Source organism: Lactuca virosa, chromosome 2, assembly GCF_052849685.1.
Source record: "Lactuca virosa cultivar CGN04683 chromosome 2, Lactuca_virosa_CGN04683_v6, whole genome shotgun sequence".
Classification (NCBI taxonomy): domain Eukaryota; kingdom Viridiplantae; phylum Streptophyta; class Magnoliopsida; order Asterales; family Asteraceae; genus Lactuca; species Lactuca virosa.
In genome coordinates, this window is record NC_136427.1 from 77,813,308 (window position 1) to 77,832,919 (window position 19,612).

At 44.3% G+C, this 19,612-nt stretch overlaps 1 protein-coding gene and 1 long non-coding RNA gene across 2 annotated transcripts; one reads left to right on the top strand and one right to left on the bottom strand.

Annotated features, from left to right (window-relative positions):
• Window positions 1-15,642: 15,642 nt before the first annotated feature.
• LOC145157522 (uncharacterized) lies at window positions 15,643-16,992 on the bottom strand. Its single transcript, XM_079076551.1, has one exon. The coding sequence runs from the start codon at window positions 16,990-16,992 to the stop codon at window positions 15,643-15,645; it is 1,350 nt and encodes a 449-aa protein (XP_078932677.1).
• A 1,183-nt stretch (window positions 16,993-18,175) lies between these two features.
• On the top strand, window positions 18,176-19,224 carry LOC145159196 (uncharacterized). The gene is made up of 2 exons (XR_013737548.1): window positions 18,176-18,313; window positions 18,816-19,224. It is a non-coding gene; the product is annotated as an uncharacterized LOC145159196 (long non-coding RNA).
• Window positions 19,225-19,612: the final 388 nt, after the last annotated feature.

Genomic DNA, 19,612 nt, shown 5'->3' on the forward strand with positions numbered 1-19,612 from the left:
GCGTGATATGATATGTGATAGTAATAAAGTTGGGTTGTTAGGACCGAAGGGTAGGTTAGGCACCCCAGATATGCCTAACAGTATGTTATGATATGTTTAGCTACTAGCATGATATGTTATATGAGATAGGGGTAGTAGGAGGGGGAATAGTCCCTGAGATTCGGTTGTCAGGACCGAAGGGTAGGTCGGACACCCCAGATATGTCCGACAGTAGATTATGCTATGATATATGCGATAGTAGTAGTAGGGGGTGAAATAGTCCCCGAGGTTCGGTTGTTAGGACCGAAGGGTAGTCAGCACCCCAAAATGGCTCGATTCAGGAAGCGGGGCAAGTTGGGCCCCAGGTACATTGGACCCTTCAGGGTTGTAGCCCGGGTGGGCAAGGTGGCGTACCGGTTGGATCTGCCAGCCGAGCTCAGACAGATCCACAACACTTTCCACGTCTCTCAGCTGCGGAAGTGCCTGGTGGACGACTCAGCAGTGGTACCCTTGGAGGACATTCAGGTTGATGACAGCCTGAATTACATCGAGCGACCTGTAGCGATCCTTGACCAGAAGTCGAAGGATTTGAGGAACAAGAGAGTGGAACTCGTGAAGGTACAATGGCAGCACCGGAAGGGGTCGGAGTGGACTTGGGAGCCGATGGACGAGGTGGTGGAGCATTACCCCGAGCTGTTTCAGGATCGAGCAACAGACTTCGAGGATGAAGTCTAAAATAAGTGGGGGAGATTTGTAGCACCTGGTTCTTGGTACGTATTCTTTCTTTAAGTCTTTAAAATGTTTTGCAATTTTGGCCTTGGACTCGGCGAGTTGAAGGACCAAATCGCCGAGTAGAAGCGGGAGGAGACGCGGGGTTTAAGCAGTGGACTCGACGAGTCGGGTCCCGGACTCGGCGAGTAGGCCCTGTCTGGACAAAAAACCCTAACCCGAGGGTTTGCACCCTATTTAAACACCTTAACTCGGCCTCCTTCGTCCCATTTACTCCCAGAAGACCCCCATAGCAAACCCTAGCCGTTATTAAAGCAATCTAAGGCATTTGGAGTGATTTTGGTGCTTTTGTGACCCAAGGAAGGAAGGAAAAGCTTGAAGGATCAAGAGGAGGCTAGAAGGATCCGATTTTGAGCATCATTTGCAGTCTACAGAAGGTATAAACTCTATACCTTGCTTGTTATTTTATTAGATCCCATTTCATGGAGTTTTAGGGCTTTTCTAAGCCATTTTGGTCACCAACCATGATTGCAAGCATGGTTTGGGGTTGATGTTTCGGATCTAGGTCCTCAGAGGGGTTACAAGGCAGAAAGGAGTGGCTTTTGCACTCAAAGAAGGCCCCATGCATTGTAAGAGCTTGTTTTAGGACCTTTTGAGCTCAAAGTCCCATGCAAGCACGTAAAGGTTGTAACTTTACGTGCTAGATCGATTGTAGAAGCTTGGATCTATCTTTTGATCAAAGGTTGTACATCAGAAATCAAGGATTTAGAGTGTGGACATGACCGACTAGGCGAGTCCGTTCTTGGACTCGGCGAGTCCGAGGCTTTGAGCCCCATATCTGTTGAGGGTCAAGGAACCCAGTTGAGTGTTGCAAGATTTGTGACCGGACAGAAATGCATTGGGCGTGATATTAGACCTGGAGTTCATGGGACTCGGCGAGTGCATGAATGGACTCGGCGAGTCCAAGGCAATCTTCTTAGAACTCGACGAGTTGTTCATCAACTCGGCGAGTCGAGGACAAAACTTGTTCATCAGATGAAGGTGGACTCGACGAGTTGTTCATCAACTCGGCGAGTCGGATGAGTTTTCATGTGACGTTCATATGAGAGAAGAACTCGTCGAGTTAACGGCCCAACTCGACGAGTAGAGTCGTGGATAAGGACAAATGGAAGGATAGGGACTCGGCGAGTTGGCGAGCCAACTCGGCGAGTCAGGTCAACTGGAAGTTGACTTTGACTTTGACTTGACTTGATCAGGGGTAAAATGGTCATTTTACCCAAAGAGTAGATATCAGACTCTCATTGTGTGTTTTATGGGATTTATAGCCGGAGGATTTCCGGAGCAGCAGCAGCAGCAGATAAAGAGTTCTCGCGCAGATCAGCAGCTACTACGAGGTGAGTTACCTTCCAGTAGCGGTGGGTCTACGGCCACAATGCCGGCCCACCAGTAGGGATCGTATGATAGATGTTTGTCTTTGTGATATTCATCTGTGTTACTACTACCTGATATGTTATATGCTAGCGTGATATGATATGTGATAGTAATAAAGTTGGGTTGTTAGGACCGAAGGGTAGGTTAGGCACCCCAGATATGCCTAACAGTATGTTATGATATGTTTAGCTACTAGCATGATATGTTATATGAGATAGGGGTAGTAGGAGGGGGAATAGTCCCTGAGATTCGGTTGTCAGGACCGAAGGGTAGGTCGGACACCCCAGATATGTCTGACAGTAGATTATGCTATGATATATGCGATAGTAGTAGTAGGGGGTAAAATAGTCCCCGAGGTTCGGTTGTTAGGACCGAAGGGTAGTCAGCACCCTAGAATGGCTCGACACGGGTAGGTCAGCACCCCAGAATGGCTTGACACGGGTAGGACGGCACCCCAGAATGGCCGCATGGGTAGTCCGCACCCCAGAATGGTCGTTCGGGTAGGTCGGCACCCCAGAATGGCCGTACCGGGTAGGTCAGGCACCCCAGAAATGCCTGGCAGTATGTATGCTATATGATTGTATGGTATGTGGACGATGGGGGAACTCACTAAGCTTTGTGCTTACAGTTTACAGTTTTGTTTTCAGGTACCTCTTCAGCGAAGGGGAAGGAGCTGGCGCGGTAGCGGCACATCATACATACACACATTGGTTTTCCGCATTATGAGATGTTATGGGATTGTAGTCTGACATTATTATTTTCATGCTTTGGTTTTCAGACACGAGATATGTTTTTATGAAATGATATGATCGGATGATGTTTTACTACAAATGTTTTGCAAACCGCTTATTTTAAATGAAATTTTTGGGCGTGAAAATTGGGTCGTTACAAGTTGGTATCAGAGCCCTGGTTTGAGGGATTCGGACACACCTTCGGGGGTGTCTGGACTCAAATCAAGGGATTAAAAGATTTTTATAAAGAAATGATTTTCTAAAGGCTAAGTAAAAGAGTATTGAGAAAGGACAAGGTGTGTGATGTGCGCGACCGGCCGAGCTCAAGTAAGTTTTCCCCAGAGTACCCATACAAGTTTATGTTATGTTTTACCAGTTTCAGTAGAACAGCATGCTAGAATAGGACTAAGGATCTAGGAATGATGCCTTATGTGCCTGCTTTATGTGTTTCAGCTTTATGAGAATTGCATGCTAGTATTGAGTAGACAGCAGTAGGATAGCCTGTTTAGGTTATGCTTGATAGTATGAGCTTAACGTTGTATGCTAGTACAGTTTCTTGTTATGAGAATAGATTGCTTGAGTAGTTTCCTTTGTCTGAATGCTGCTTGCTTTGTGCTTTTAGGAGTTCTAGCTGTCTTTCACTAACTAGTAAACGAATATGTTAAGTTACATATTGCAAGGACTAAATAATTTCAGAAGGTTGGGTCTAGCCCTATTTCACAGCTCTTGTTTGAGTCCAACCGTTGTAGGGTAGGATCCCTCATTCGAAGAATTATCTAGTCTGAGTAATATGTAATAGTATTCGCGAGCTAGTTAGGGGAAGAAAGCAGGGACTTCTTATGCAGCTGATGACGGAGAGTGGGTTGGTGGTTACCTAGGGCAAGCCTATGATGAGATTAGCATGAGATCAGCAGTAGTAGTAGAAGGGACTTGGTGGAGTCGAGGCAGTTCTTGAGGAAAGTACGGATAGATGTGGAAGGTAGTATGGGCCCATACTACTGGAAGCAGAGGATCCGTACTTGAATTGAGGAAGGCTGAGGCGAGACCAGGAACCTTGCAGTAGATGTGATCCCTCTAGATGTATCAGTACCACTGACAGTTGTCGTTATGTGATGCAGAATGGTGGTACTATGCTCGAGGCCAGCAGTTGGCAGTTCGGGAGAGGGATCGGGTTTGGGTTTAGGTTCCGAACCAGTGGATGAGAGGCTACGCGAGTTCATCGCGTCAGAGATTACCAGAGGCATCCTTGAGTCGACCCCCATCATTTTCGGGTCGATCAAGGAAGGGATAGTTGAGCTGATGGAGGACCGCCTCAGGGCGTTCAGGAGTGACATGGCATCTGGCCAGTCAGGATCTCGCACACTGTCCTTTAAGGACTTCAGGAGCAGTGGTGCGACGGATTTCCATGGGGCGAAGGACCCCATTGTAGCCAGACGATGGATTGCAGACATTGAGTCTGCGCAGCTGACCAGCTTCTGCCCCGAGGGGTCGAAGGTGAGATATGCAGCAGGATGTTTGAGAAACAGAGCTAGAGATTGGTGGGAGTCTGTTGGTGACTCATTAGGAGCCTCGACTGTTGAGGCTATGACATGGCCGGACTTTGTGACCCGGTTCAGAGCAGAGTTTGCGCCAGCTGTAGAGCTTCAACAGCTGGCCAGGGAGTGTTTGGATATGAGGCAGACGACGGAGATTGTGGCGGAGATCACCGCCAAGTTTCGGGAGAGGGCATTACTGGTGCCTCAGTATGCGGGTGATGAGGATATGAGGAGGACCCGCTACCATGATATGTTGCGAGCCGACATTCGGGAGCATGTCAGTTTTTCAGCTTGCCCTACCCTGGATTCTATGATTGCCAGGGCGAGGGAGAGGGAGATAGATCTGGAGCACATCCGGAAGAGGAAAACAGAGGAGGGACAGACGATAGGGGCTTCGGGGAAGAAGCCCAAGGGATCGGATGGTAGGCCGAAAGGTCAGTCAGGACCGGGCCGCTACAGGAAATGCGGCAGGCCACATGAGGGGGCGTGTAGGTTGGGATTGTCGGACTGCTATAAGTGCGGCAAGACGGGGCACTTCAGCAGGGATTGTACCGCCCCTGCACCGGTTATTCAGACGTCTGAGTTGCTGTGTTTCCACTGCAACCAGAGGGGCCACAAGAAGGCCAACTGCCCCCAGTTGACAGCAGCAGCGCCAGTGAAGGCGCCAGCCCCAGCGACCCTGCGGATTACTGATGGCCGGCAGGGCAAGGCAGAGGCTCCAGTGGTGAGGAGCCGGGCATTCCAGTTGACTACCGAGGAGGCACGCGCCGCACCCGATGTGGTGACGGGTATGATTCTTTCCCTCTGAATTATTTATATGATGTTTATGATATTGATATGTGCTCTGTTTAGGATCGTTCCATGTGAACGGTATCCCAGTTCAGGTATTGTTTGATTCGGGTGCTACCCGATCGTTTGTTTCTCTTGCGCTTAGCAAGAAGTTTTCTGAGTCTTCGGGCATGTTGGATTTCCCTCTAGAGGTCGAGATTGCGGACGACCGGTCAGTGCGAGCATCTGAGGTCTTCCGAGATTGTGTTTTGAGATTATTTGAGGAGTGCTACTTGGTAGACTTGGTTCCCATTCCGTTGTGTGGGAACAAGGTGATTATAGGCATGGATTGGCTCAGCGCTAACGGGGCAGTGATCGACTGCGCGCAGCAGTTGGTGCGGATCAGGACCCCAAGTGGGGGAGAGCTGGTGATCCAGGGCGAGAGGCCACAGCGAGGACCAGCTTTATGTTCAGCAGCGAGAGCTAAGCGTTACCTACAGCAGGGTTGCGCAGGTTATGTCGCGTATGTTATGGATACCCGGGAGGTGGGTAGGGCGACGGTGGGCGATGTGCCCGTAGTACGAGAGTTCGCGGACGTATTCCCCGAGGAGCTGCCTGGGATACCTCCGGAGCGCCAGGTGGAGTTCAGGATCGACCTAGTCCCTGGTGCGGCTCCGATAGCCAAGGCATCGTATCGGTTGGCTCCTCCTGAGATGCAGGAGTTGTCTACACAGCTGCAGGAGCTGTTAGACAAGGGTTTTATTAGACCGAGCAGTTCACCCTGGGGAGCCCCGATTCTGTTTGTGAAGAAAAAGGACGGGTCGCATCGGATGTGTATAGACTATAGGGAGCTGAATAAGGTAACGGTGAAGAACCGTTACCCAGTCCCGAGGATTGACGACCTCTTTGATCAGCTACAGGGAGCATCTTGGTTCTCCAAGATTGATTTGCGTTCAGGGTATCATCAGATAAGGGTCAGGGAGGAGGATGTGCAGAAGACGGTGTTTCGGACGCGTTATGGCCACTATGAGTTCGTGGTGATGCCTTTCGGGCTCACCAATGCTCCTGCCGCGTTCATGGACCTCATGAACCGCGTGTGTAGACCGATGTTAGACCGGTCTGTGATAGTGTTTATTGATGATATCTTGGTTTACTCCAAGACGCAGGAGGAGCACGAGGAGCATCTGCGAGAGGTCTTAGAGACTTTGAGGAGGGAGAACTTGTATGCCAAGTTCTCCAAGTGTGAGTTCTGGTTGCGCGAGGTGCAGTTTCTTGGGCACCTTGTCAACCAGAACGGGATTTCGGTAGATCCGGCCAAAGTGGAGGCCGTGATGAGATGGGAGATTCCGAGGTCTCCATCTGAGATTCGGAGTTTCCTGGGATTAGCTGGCTACTATCGGAGATTCATCCAGGATTTCTCCAAGATAGCCTTACCCCTGACCAGGCTAACGAGGAAGGTCGTGGTCTTTCGTTGGGGGCCTGAGCAGCAGGCCGCGTTCGAGACACTGAGACAGAGATTGTGCGAGGCGCCAATCTTAGCCCTGCCAGAGGGCATGGAGGATTTTGTTGTGTACTGCGATGCGTCCATCTCAGGTTTGGGCGCAGTATTGATGCAGAGAGGGCATGCCATCGCCTACGCGTCAAGGCAGCTGAAGCCTCATGAGGCTAACTACCCAACGCATGACTTGGAGTTGGGGGCTGTTGTGTTCGCCCTCAAGATTTGGCGTCATTACCTCTATGGGGTTCGTTGTACCATTTACACGGACCACAAGAGTTTGAGGTACCTCATGGATCAGCCAAATCTGAACATGAGGCAGCGTAGGTGGATGGACGTGGTAAAGGACTACGACTGCGAGATCCTTTACCACCCGAGGAAGGCCAACGTGGTGGCCGATGCGCTTAGCCACAAGGCGGCGCCGATCAGAGATATTTGCATGCGGATGACAGTGGTAACTCCGCTATTGGAGCGGATTCGGGAGGCCCAGCAGGAGGCCATGAAGGAGGAACATCGGAAAAGTGAGCGTATAGTGGGTCAGGTTTCCTCCTTCGACTATGACAGCAGGGGATTATTGACATTACACCACAGGGTGTGGGTTCCATACCTCGGAGGCGTGCGCCAGGTCCTGATGGAGGAGGCGCACAAATCCCGATTCTCCATTCATCCCGGGGCGACGAAGATGTATAGGGATCTTCGTCTGGACTATTGGTGGCCCTGCATGAAGCGGGATGTGGCATGGTATGTGGAGCGGTGCTTGACCTGCAGGAAGGTCAAGGCCGAGCATCAGAGACCACACGGCAAGATGCAGCCGTTGGATATTCCGCTGTGGAAATGGGAGGATATTACGATGGATTTTATCACCAAGCTTCCCAGGACCGCGCGGGGAGTGGATTCGATTTGGGTCATCGTCGATCAATTGACCAAGAGCGCCCACTTTATCCCGATTCAGGAGAGCATCTCGGCCGAGAAATTGGCCGATATCTATATCAGGGAGGTGGTGGCGCGACACGGAGTGCCAGTTTCGGTGATTTCAGATAGGGATGTGCGGTTCACTTCTAGGTTTTGGAAGAAATTCCACGACGAGTTGGGTACTCGTCTGCAATTCAGCACCGCCTTTCACCCGCAGACGGATGGCCAGAGCGAGCGGACCATCCAGACTCTGGAGGATATGCTGTGGGCATGTGTTTTAGACTTCGGAGGTAGCTGGGATACCTACCTTCCGTTGGCGGAGTTCTCGTATAATAATAGCTATCATGCGAGTATCGACCGTCCTCCCTTCGAGATGTTGTATGGGAGGAGGTGCAGGACCCCGATATGCTGGGGCGAGGTTGGCCAGAGGGTCATGGGGAGCACCGAAGTAGTGCTCAAGACGACAAAGAAGATTCAGCAGGTCCAGAGCAGGCTTCAGACTGCTCAGAGTCGGTAGAAAAGTTATGCCGACAAGCGCCGATCAGACCTGGAGTTCCAGGTCGGGGATATGGTTCTCCTGAAGGTGTCGCCATGGAAGGGCGTCATCCGATTCAGGAAGCGGGGCAAGTTGGGCCCCAGGTACATTGGACCCTTCAGGGTTGTAGCCCGGGTGGGCAAGGTGGTGTACCGGTTGGATCTGCCAACCGAGCTCAGACAGATCCACAACACTTTCCACGTCTCTCAGCTGCGGAAGTGCCTGGTGGACGACTCAGCAGTGGTACCCTTGGAGGACATTCAGGTTGATGACAGCCTGAATTACATCGAGCGACCTGTAGCGATCCTTGACCGGAAGTCGAAGGATTTGAGGAACAAGAGAGTGGAACTCGTGAAGGTACAATGGCAGCACCGGAAGGGGTCGGAGTGGACTTGGGAGCCGATGGACGAGGTGGTGGAGCATTACCCCGAGCTGTTTCAGGATCGAGCAACAGACTTCGAGGATGAAGTCTAAAATAAGTGGGGGAGATTTGTAGCACCTGGTTCTTGGTACGTATTCTTTCTTTAAGTCTTTAAAATGTTTTGCAATTTTGGCCTTGGACTCGGCGAGTTGAAGGACCAAATCGCCGAGTAGAAGCGGGAGGAGACGCGGGGTTTAAGCAGTGGACTCGACGAGTCGGGTCCCGGACTCGGCGAGTAGGCCCTGTCTGGACAAAAAACCCTAACCCGAGGGTTTGCACCCTATTTAAACACCTTAACTCGGCCTCCTTCGTCCCATTTACTCCCAGAAGACCCCCATAGCAAACCCTAGCCGTTATTAAAGCAATCTAAGGCATTTGGAGTGATTTTGGTGCTTTTGTGACCCAAGGAAGGAAGGAAAAGCTTGAAGGATCAAGAGGAGGCTAGAAGGATCCGATTTTGAGCATCATTTGCAGTCTACAGAAGGTATAAACTCTATACCTTGCTTGTTATTTTATTAGATCCCATTTCATGGAGTTTTAGGGCTTTTCTAAGCCATTTTGGTCACCAACCATGATTGCAAGCATGGTTTGGGGTTGATGTTTCGGATCTAGGTCCTCAGAGGGGTTACAAGGCAGAAAGGAGTGGCTTTTGCACTCAAAGAAGGCCCCATGCATTGTAAGAGCTTGTTTTAGGACCTTTTGAGCTCAAAGTCCCATGCAAGCACGTAAAGGTTGTAACTTTACGTGCTAGATCGATTGTAGAAGCTTGGATCTATCTTTTGATCAAAGGTTGTACATCAGAAATCAAGGATTTAGAGTGTGGACATGACCGACTCGGCGAGTCCGTTCTTGGACTCGGCGAGTCCGAGGCTTTGAGCCCCATATCTGTTGAGGGTCAAGGAACCCAGTTGAGTGTTGGAAGATTTGTGACCGGACAGAAATGCATTGGGCGTGATATTAGACCTGGAGTTCATGGGACTCGGCGAGTGCATGAATGGACTCGGCGAGTCCAAGGCAATCTTCTTAGAACTCGACGAGTTGTTCATCAACTCGGCGAGTCGAGGACAAAACTTGTTCATCAGATGAAGGTGGACTCGACGAGTTGTTCATCAACTCGGCGAGTCGGATGAGTTTTCATGTGACGTTCATATGAGAGAAGAACTCGTCGAGTTAACGGCCCAACTCGACGAGTAGAGTCGTGGATAAGGACAAATGGAAGGATAGGGACTCGGCGAGTTGGCGAGCCAACTCGGCGAGTCAGGTCAACTGGAAATTGACTTTGACTTTGACTTGACTTGATCAGGGGTAAAATGGTCATTTTACCCAAAGAGTAGATATCAGACTCTCATTGTGTGTTTTGTGGGATTTATAGCCGGAGGATTTCCGGAGCAGCAGCAGCAGCAGATAAAGAGTTCTCGCGCAGATCAGCAGCTACTACGAGGTGAGTTACCTTCCAGTAGCGGTGGGTCTACGGCCACAATGCCGGCCCACCAGTAGGGATCGTATGATAGATGTTTGTCTTTGTGATATTCATCTGTGTTACTACTACCTGATATGTTATATGCTAGCGTGATATGATATGTGATAGTAATAAAGTTGGGTTGTTAGGACCGAAGGGTAGGTTAGGCACCCCAGATATGCCTAACAGTATGTTATGATATGTTTAGCTGCTAGCATGATATGTTATATGAGATAGGGGTAGTAGGAGGGGGAATAGTCCCTGAGATTCGGTTGTCAGGACCGAAGGGTAGGTCGGACACCCCAGATATGTCCGACAGTAGATTATGCTATGATATATGCGATAGTAGTAGTAGGGGGTGAAATAGTCCCCGAGGTTCGGTTGTTAGGACCGAAGGGTAGTCAGCACCCCAAAATGGCTCGACACGGGTAGGTCAGCACCCCAGAATAGCTTGACACGGGTAGGACGGCACCCCAGAATGGCCGCATGGGTAGGTCGGCACCCCAGAATGGTCGTACGGGTAGGTCGGCACCCCAGAATGGTCGTACCGGGTAGGTCAGGCACCCCAGAAATGCCTGACAGTATGTATGCTATATGATTGTATGGTATGTGGACGATGGGGGAACTCACTAAGCTTTGTGCTTACAGTTTACAGTTTTGTTTTCAGGTACCTCTTCAGCGAAGGGGAAGGAGCTGGCGCGGTAGCGGCACATCATACACACACATTGGTTTTCCGCATTATGAGATGTTTTGGGATTGTACTCTAACATTATTATTTTCATGCTTTGGTTTTCAGACACGAGATATGTTTTTATGAAATGATATGATCGGATGATGTTTTACTACAAATTTTTTGCAAACCGCTTATTTTAAATGAAATTTTTGGGCGTGAAAATTGGGTCGTTACAGTCGCACTTCTCTTAGACGTGAGGCTTTATAGTATTGGGATATAGCCAAAAAAGATATGCAATTGGGATTTATAAATATAAAAACCGGTGTTTCTTTAACCTGTGATGTTTGGTCCTCCACCGGAAGTTGTCCCAAAAGCTATCTTTGTGTCACGGCACATTGGATAGATCCATGTACTTGGGTAATGAACAAACGAGTTATTGCTTTTGAACTTTTTGCGCATCCTCACACGGGGGCACGATTATTTGCAATTTTAGTAAGCGTTATAGAGACTTATAATTTACGCGACAAAATATTCTCTATTTCGTTTGACAATGCAAGTAACAATACCATCGCGGCAAAAAGATGAATTGCAAAATATAAACCTATTTTGGATGGCTCGTTTTTTCACTCTAGTTAACACAGTTTTGAATTTTTCAATCGTTGAATCTATCATTTTTAAACCATCTTGTACCGCAAGATTAATAATGTGACAAACACATCTAGTATGAAAAAACAAGCCATCCAAAATAGGTTTATATTTTGCAATTAATCTTTTTGCCGCGGCGGTATTGTTACTTGCATTGTCAAACGAAATATAGAAGATTTTGTCGCGTAAATTATAAGTCTCTATAACGCTTACTAAAATTGCAAATAATTGTGCCCCCGTGTGAGGATGCGCAAAAAGTTCAAAAGCAATAACTCGTTTGTTCATTACCCAAGTAGAGGGATCTATCCAATGTGTCGTGACACAAAGATAGCTTTTGGGACAACTTCCGGTGGAGCACCAAACATCACAGGTTAAAGAAACACCGGTTTTTATATTTATAAATCCCAATTGCATATCTTTTTTGGCTATATCCCAATACTTTAAAGCATCACGTCTAAGAGAAGTGTGACTTACTTGCCGGTATTGTGGTTGCATTTTTTCCCGCAAAATCCTTGTTAATCGTGGGTTGTCGAAGTGGTTGAAAGGCAAGCCTTCTTGAATCACGAACTTGCAAAAGCTTTCACGAAGGTCATCATTGTTGTAAATAAAGATCGACCCGTCGGGAGTAATATTTGGTTGATCCGGATCGCTTTGACCTTTTACAGTCGGACAAGTTTTTGTTGTATGACTCCTCAACGTGCTATTGCCATCTTTTCCCAAAAACATTCCGCACTTCTTGCATCTCGCCTTTTCCTTCCCGTTCGACAACAAACACAAATCGTAATGTTCCCACACTTCTTTACTCCGAGTGGTTGGTATGATTTTTAACCACCTGTGACAACCCGAAATTTCTAACTTGTACATTTTTCATTTTTATCAAAGTTAGCCTTCATTTTACTATCTTATAACGAAATTAGGGGTCTATATGAGTGTTCTAGGCTTAGTATAACCTGGATATGAGTCTTAGGAAGGGTGAGAAAGTGTGTAGCATCACAAAATCGGGCCAAACACACCAAAGAAGGTGTGTGCGGGTGTGCGGCCAGCCAGCCGCACACCCAACCGCACACACCCTCCAGCCTCACACCGACCCTATATATTGGAGGAGACCCCCTTCATTCACTCTTTTCCTCTCTTGGCTGCACCCTACTCTCTCTCTACTTTCTCTCTCTAGAAACTTCATCCAAAAACACTCTAAGGGCCTCAAAAGCGTGAAGCACTCCATCATTCAGCTTATTATATTGGTAAGACACCTGAATCTAAGCTTAAAACTCATAGTGTTCTTCGTGTTCTTCATCCTTTGAAGGAGTACGGCCGCACACCTTCATAAGGTGGCCGCACACACACTAAAACTCTCCAAAGTGAAGAGTTTGGCCTTCATTCACTAGTAGGACTTGGTATTAGCACAAGAACACCTCAAAATCGACGTTTCGGGCACAAATGGGGAGTGTACGGCCGCACACTCCTGTGTACGGCCGCACACACCCTTTGTACGGCCGCACACTCCTGTGTGCAACCGCACACACGGCCTGGCCGCACACCCTGGCCGCACACCTGGCCGCACACGCATAAAAGTTGAATTTGGTGGCCTTACACTCAAATCTAAGGCCCTACACTCATTTAGGGACTTCAATAGGTGTTTGTAACACTTAATTCTAAGTGTTTTTCATGTCCCTAAGGTGTGTCCATGTGTCTATTAGTGGTTATATGCCCTAAGTGTATTCACATAAGTGTTATCACATGTTAATAGGATCCACTTGCGTACGAAACATCGGTTGACACTCAGCACTCGTAACCGATTGTGCTTTCGGATCCTACGATAAACTGTGAGTTCATACCCCTACATTTTCCGTGTTTTTAATGTTTTCAGGGGGGGAATACAAGCCAAACGCTAAGTATTTTGATAAGTTTTAAACTTATTAATGCAGTCCAACGATTTCCACGTTTAATAACATATTCGGATGTTTTATCCCTTTTTGTAATATGTTGAGCAAAAAGGGAAACTGCTATTTTGGAAATCTAACTTCATAGCTTTCAGAAAGGTTTTTTTACAAAGCAGCTCTATATCAACTCTAATAAACTATAACGGGTATAGTTTGGAATAAACCTCTAGGCAGTCTCTACTTAACCAGATTTCATAAATGAACATATATAAACTATGACAGATTTAGTTTATGTTATATGTCCTCTCAGAAGTATAAAGTACATTTATTCAAGTATAATTACTGTTTTATACTAATTTCTCGCTAGTAAACTAGATTATACAGAATTGTGAGGCGCTACTTCAATACTGTACCCTTAGGTGTACAGTGATAAATCCTTTTAGTATAACCAGAGTCTCCTGGAGGGAGAGCGTGAAATTTGTGAATAGATCTATTCGGGACTGACAATCCCACACCTGAACTGCTAGCTACAGTTAGGCGGGCACGTCTGGGGTGAACAAATGTCATTTAGCTTAACGCCTGAAGAACGTTATAAAGGTCTCTCGGTCATATCAAGTATGGTTATACGACTCGCAAATAAGTATAAACTAACTTTGTTTACGGACTCTCTGCTTCATTTGTTTTATTTTAAGTAATAAAACTACTTTTATATATGCTGTTAGAAAATAAGGACTTCTAAACTGGCATCTTTACCTCTAGGACGGATAACACGATCTCTAAAACTGATGGTTATTTTCTATTAATAGACACTCTTTCAAGACCGCTTTTCATAAGAAAATACAGGATTTTCTTGAAGAACACTTTCTCAAATGGATTCAAAGAACATTTTCTCACTAAAGATAAATGCTTATGAACTCACCAGCTTTATGCTGATATTTTAAAACTGCTTGTATTCTCAGGGCATAAATAGACAGGTACTCTTGCCGACTTTTTGGAGAAGACGGAACATTCGGAAGTCACGTCATTTACTTTTGCCTTATGCTGTTATGTATAAATCATGTTTTGAACAATGTAAATATTCACATTATAATGTAATGGTTGTGTTTGCTTCACTTACTATGATACAACTGTTGTGATACTACGCATGACGTCACCTCCGCCCCGGAACGTTTCCGCCATTAGGTTTCGGGGTGTGACACCACCGTTGCATCCGAATCTTGACCCGCGGTTGAATTTCTCGAGCTCATTTTTTGGAGTATTATGAAAATAAGTAGTAGAATTTTTGTGTAAAATTGAAATGTAACAAATGAAAGGTATTTATAGGTGTTTGGAAGGGCCAAAAAGTCAAGAAAAGTCAAAGTAGCCGTTTTTTAGGGGTTCCAACGGCTAGAAAAAAAAAACCCAAAAAAATCGAATTTTCCCGTTTTTTAACGGTAACAAAAAAAATCCGGTTTGAAACCGGTTTTGGATCTGGTTTCCCTCAAATCCAGTTCGTGATCTGGGGTGCAATCCGATTTTGTCTCCGAAGCGTTGATCCAGTTCGAATCCGGTCACCAGTTTAATCTGAACCGGTTCGGTCAAAACCGGTTTTGACCAAATCCGGTTTCCGGATCGGATCGGATCCTATAGGCCAAACCGGTTTTCTTGTGCATCTCTAATAGTTAGCACTAAAATGAGAACCATTTGCCAAAGCATGTAATTCCTCAGTACACTCAGGAGACCCAACTTGTCTCAAACCATACATCTAAAACACGATAAATGCAATGAGTTCAAGTGATACTTTATTATTAATTAGTCTAATGTGTAAATTTCTTACCTTCTTGTAAAACCATCCAGCAAATTCGTTTTGCAGATTTCCCTCAGGATTTTCAAACTCAAATTGGCTGCATTATAGTAAGTTTTAGAATGATATAATTTTACTTAGGGATAGTTCTAGTTAGATATACTTACCAAATGTATGCTTGAATTTCAGAGCAGTTGTTGAGTACATACCACTCGACTGCCTTTCGAACCCTTTCATCAAGTAGTACAACAGTATTCTTACTTGTTGGTCGACATTGTGACTGAAACACAGACAACTGTCTCTTTGGAATACCCGTATCCTCATTTCTGTCAGGTCGATTAAATGCACTTTTTACACCTTGAAGATACATCGAACAAAAGGACAAAGCTTCCTCTGCTACATAGCCTTCTGCTATTGAACCCTCGGGCTTAGCTTTATTCCTAACATAATTTCTCAACTTCTTCATGTACCTTTCAAAGGGGTACATCCACCTAAAATAAACAGGTCCTCCTAAAATAGCCTCTTCCGGAAAATGAAGAACCAAATGAATCATTATGTCAAAAAAAAAGCCGGAGGAAATATCATTTCCATTTTGCACAAGATGTTAATTAACCCCTTTTCAGCTTTCATCATATCTTCTACATCTAAAGTTCGTGCACATATTTGTTAAAAAAATGTGCAAAGTTCACAAATTGTGGTTGAAATGTTCTTATCTAGGTATCCTCGAACCCCTATTGGCAACAAGCGTTGCATAAGGATATGAGAGTCATGAGTCTTCAACCCTATAATGTTGGTACAATTATCATTCACCTTATTCTTAAAATTTGATCCAAAGCCATTCGGTAATTTGAACCTTTTTATGAACTGACATAATCTTTCCCTATTTTCTAGAGTGAATGAGTACTTCGGATGCGGTTTTATCGTCTTATCATCAGTTTCTTGACGCCATTCTTCTTCCCGAATCCCCAAGTCTTTCAAGTCCTTTCTTTCATTTACCGTGTCTTTGGATTTATCGTTCATCAATAGTGTGCCCAACAAACTCTCATGAACATTCTTCTCTATATGCATAAGATCGAAATTATGTTTTAGTGAAAGAGAAGACCAATACTTAAGCTTGAAAAAAATACTCTTTTTGGACCAATTAAACTTTTTTTGTTTACGGCTTATTTTCACATTGCGTAAATGTGGATGTTTTCCCGGCTTACGAATTTGTATAGAAGCTAGCTGTCGTAATACAGTGGCAGGATTGAATCGTCTAGGAGGAGCTCTTCTCTCGGACTTGCCATTGAATGAAGGACTCGACCTCCAATGATGCTTAGTAGGTAAGAATCTTCTATGACCTACATAAACTATTTTCCCCATAACTCTACATGATAAAGTGTCTTCATTACAAGTAGGACATGCTTTATATCCTTGACCACTCCAACCAGATAGACTGCTACGAGCAGGAAAGTCATTTATAGTCCATAAAAGTGCAGCACGCATTGTGAAAACAGTGTTTGTTGCAGCGTCTCTCACTTGGACTCCTTCATCCCACAACATTTTTAATTCATCCACTAAAGGACGCAAAAATACATCCATGTCCTTCCCAGGTGATTTAGGACCTGGTATTAACAATGTCAACATGAAAGAAGTCTCCTTCATACATAACCATGGAGGTGTATTGTATGTTGTTAGAATAACTGGCCACGTGCTGTGAGGATGAGTCAAGTTACCGAATGGATTAAAACCATCAGCAGCTAGAGCTAATCGAACATTTATGGGTTCTTTAGAAAACTCGGGATATTTTGTATCAAACTCTTTCCAAGCGAGTCCATCAACCGGGTGACACATCTTACCTGTTTCCGACCGCCCGGTACTATGCCAAGTCATCTCTTTTGCAGTGTGTCTAGAACAGTACATACGTCTAAGCCTGGATGTCAAAGGAAAGTAACGTAAAACTTTATGAGGAACTTTCTTTCCTGTTGTCTTATCATCATTCCATCTACTATCACCACAAATTGGACATTTATCCATTGATTCATACTCCTTCCAGAAATTCATAAATACACATATACATACATACACATACATACATACATACATATTTCCCTCTTTCATTATTTATAAATTAAACATAAATTATTTCACCTTATTGATGTGTTAAACATAGTTTTTTTTTCGTTTAATCGTTTGTTTGTGTGTTAAACACATTTGTTACGATTATTATATATTATTATGATGTTTATAAATATTATTAGTATGATTTTTAATTGTTCGTGTCTTAAATATGTAAGAAAAAATGATCAAAAAAAAAAAAAATTAAGAGTTGAATAATGAAAAATAATAATAATGGGAATAATAATAATAATAATGGGAATAATAATAATAATAATAATAATAATAATAATAATAATAATGGAAATTATAAATCCGTCGCTATTTCGTAGCTATTTTGTAGCTATTTTATTCCGTCGCTAGCCCGTAGCTATTATGTAGCTAATTAGCTAAAGAATAGCTACGAATTTGTATCCGTAGCTGTAGCTAATGAGCTACAGAATAGCTATGGATTCGCATATGTAGCTATTCCGTAGCTAATGAGCGACGGAATAGCTACGGACTAACATCCGTAGCTATTCTGTAGCTATTCCGTTACTAAATTAGGGCGTCCCATTCTGTAGCTGATCCGCAACCATTCCGTAGCTAATTAGCTACAGTTTTTCGTAGCTATTTTCCGTAGGAAAACCCCATGTTTTCTAGTAGTGGTTGGCCATTTTGTTTGTTGGCAACGAGCATGGTCTTTGTTTGCCTCATTGAATTCTCTTTTTCTCAACAAACATGGTTTTTGATTGTCAACGACTAGATAACAAGCATAGGAGAGCGACTAGATATCAAGCAAAGGAGATAGAAACCTACAAGTTTTCTTTGACAACAATATTCACCTGCATTCATACTTGCTTAATTGAGGGAGATAGAGTTTTTCTATTTTTTTATTATTAGATTATGTAAACTGAGTAAAAAAAAGGAAAAAGATATTATTAAGGGTAAGATGGTCTTTTCGAATGGACTACCGACCACTAATGTAATAAATACAACCACAAGGACATGAAAAGTCAAAATCCAATATTATGACCAAAGTATGAACTTGAGCAAACCGTATAGACCAAATGTGTAATTTACTCATTAGTTTATTATAACTAAGACAAAATTGGCAGACCCCTAGCACTCAAACCCCAAAACATTCCTTCGGTTCGTTCGCTGTTCCCCTTTATCAAATTATCACGCATCTGACCCTAGCTCTTTTGATTCTTTATTCTGTAGCAAATCGGAGTTGATTTGATTGGGAAACGTCACTTAGGTTAGTTTAGATAATTTGTTTGTTTTTATGTGTTTCTTGAAATGCATTTTGAATTGTTTACCAATTTGAGTTTCGTTTGTTATGATAAGTATTCATGTTACTCGAAGTGTTTTGATTCTGTGATTATTTGGTCTTAATTTTGAAGTTTTGTTGATTATATATATATGATGTCTTATGATAGTTGGATAATGTATGTAACATTTCTTTTAAGTGTTTAGACTATGTAGAGTTGGTTTGAATTTGATATTTTTACTTCTGATTACAAGAAGCATCGACATATGAAAAAGCATTAGGGTAAGGAGAGATATAGGGGTAGTCATAACCTTCTTTTGAAGTTCATAAAGGAACATTTTTATAATTGTGCACTTTCGACTTCACCTTTTATGAGGGTTTAAACTATAAGAATTGTCATTTATGTGAACTCACACTCAATCCTGAGACCAAAGTGACATTACTTGAAACCAAGATTCTTGTGGATGATCTGGACATATTTTTCCCGCAGCTTGTAAGTTGTGGTGAAAACCTCTTTGTGACAGAAAGCTCAGCATGCGCATATCATTTCAATGTTTATAAACTAGATTTTGGTGAAATGGAATGAGTGCCTTTTCAAGATACAGGAGAGGAACATGGTTTCTTTCTGAGTGAAGGTCATGGTGCTGCTGTTAAACCAGAGTTGTGGGCTGATGCTTTATCATAATACCCGAGATATGATGTTAATAATGGAGGTGGACATGGCAGAGTTTTTCTTGCAAAGGAGCTGTGGTATTTCCCACATGAATGTTTGAATGTTAATCTCTTAGATGAGTCATGACTTGTTATTACTCTTATTTTTGCATATGTAGAACCAGCAGTGGTGAATTTGGATTTTGCAATTTACGTTTTTGTTTTAATCCATCTCCCTTTTATGTGATTGGTGTCGTCCTTTGCTTTGAAATGTGGGGCTAATGCATATGTTTTAATTCATATCCAGTTGCTGGTTTTATCTTTTAGCCATTTTATGATTGAGATGATGATGCCTTTTTATGGATGGTGTAGTCATTTTCTCTTATACTTGCTGAAAATTCCATGTGAATGCCACCACGGCTCTCCACTACAACTCTATGTCAAGACTTGATTCTTTAATTTCTTGTCGTTACATGTTAGTGATTTTAGGTAACAAGGATATCAGTGTCACCGGTCATAGGGTCATTTTGGTGTTTCCATGATTTATATGAGTGCCAAAATGGATTTATACAGTGATCTATTACAGTGCAAAGTGTACACATATATAAGGAGCCCTTGCGATGAGCAACACCCTAA

Coding starts and splice junctions, on each gene's coding strand:
- LOC145157522 (XM_079076551.1), bottom strand. CDS start 16,992: ATGGATAAATGTCCAATTTGTGGTGATAGTAGATGGAATGATGATAAG.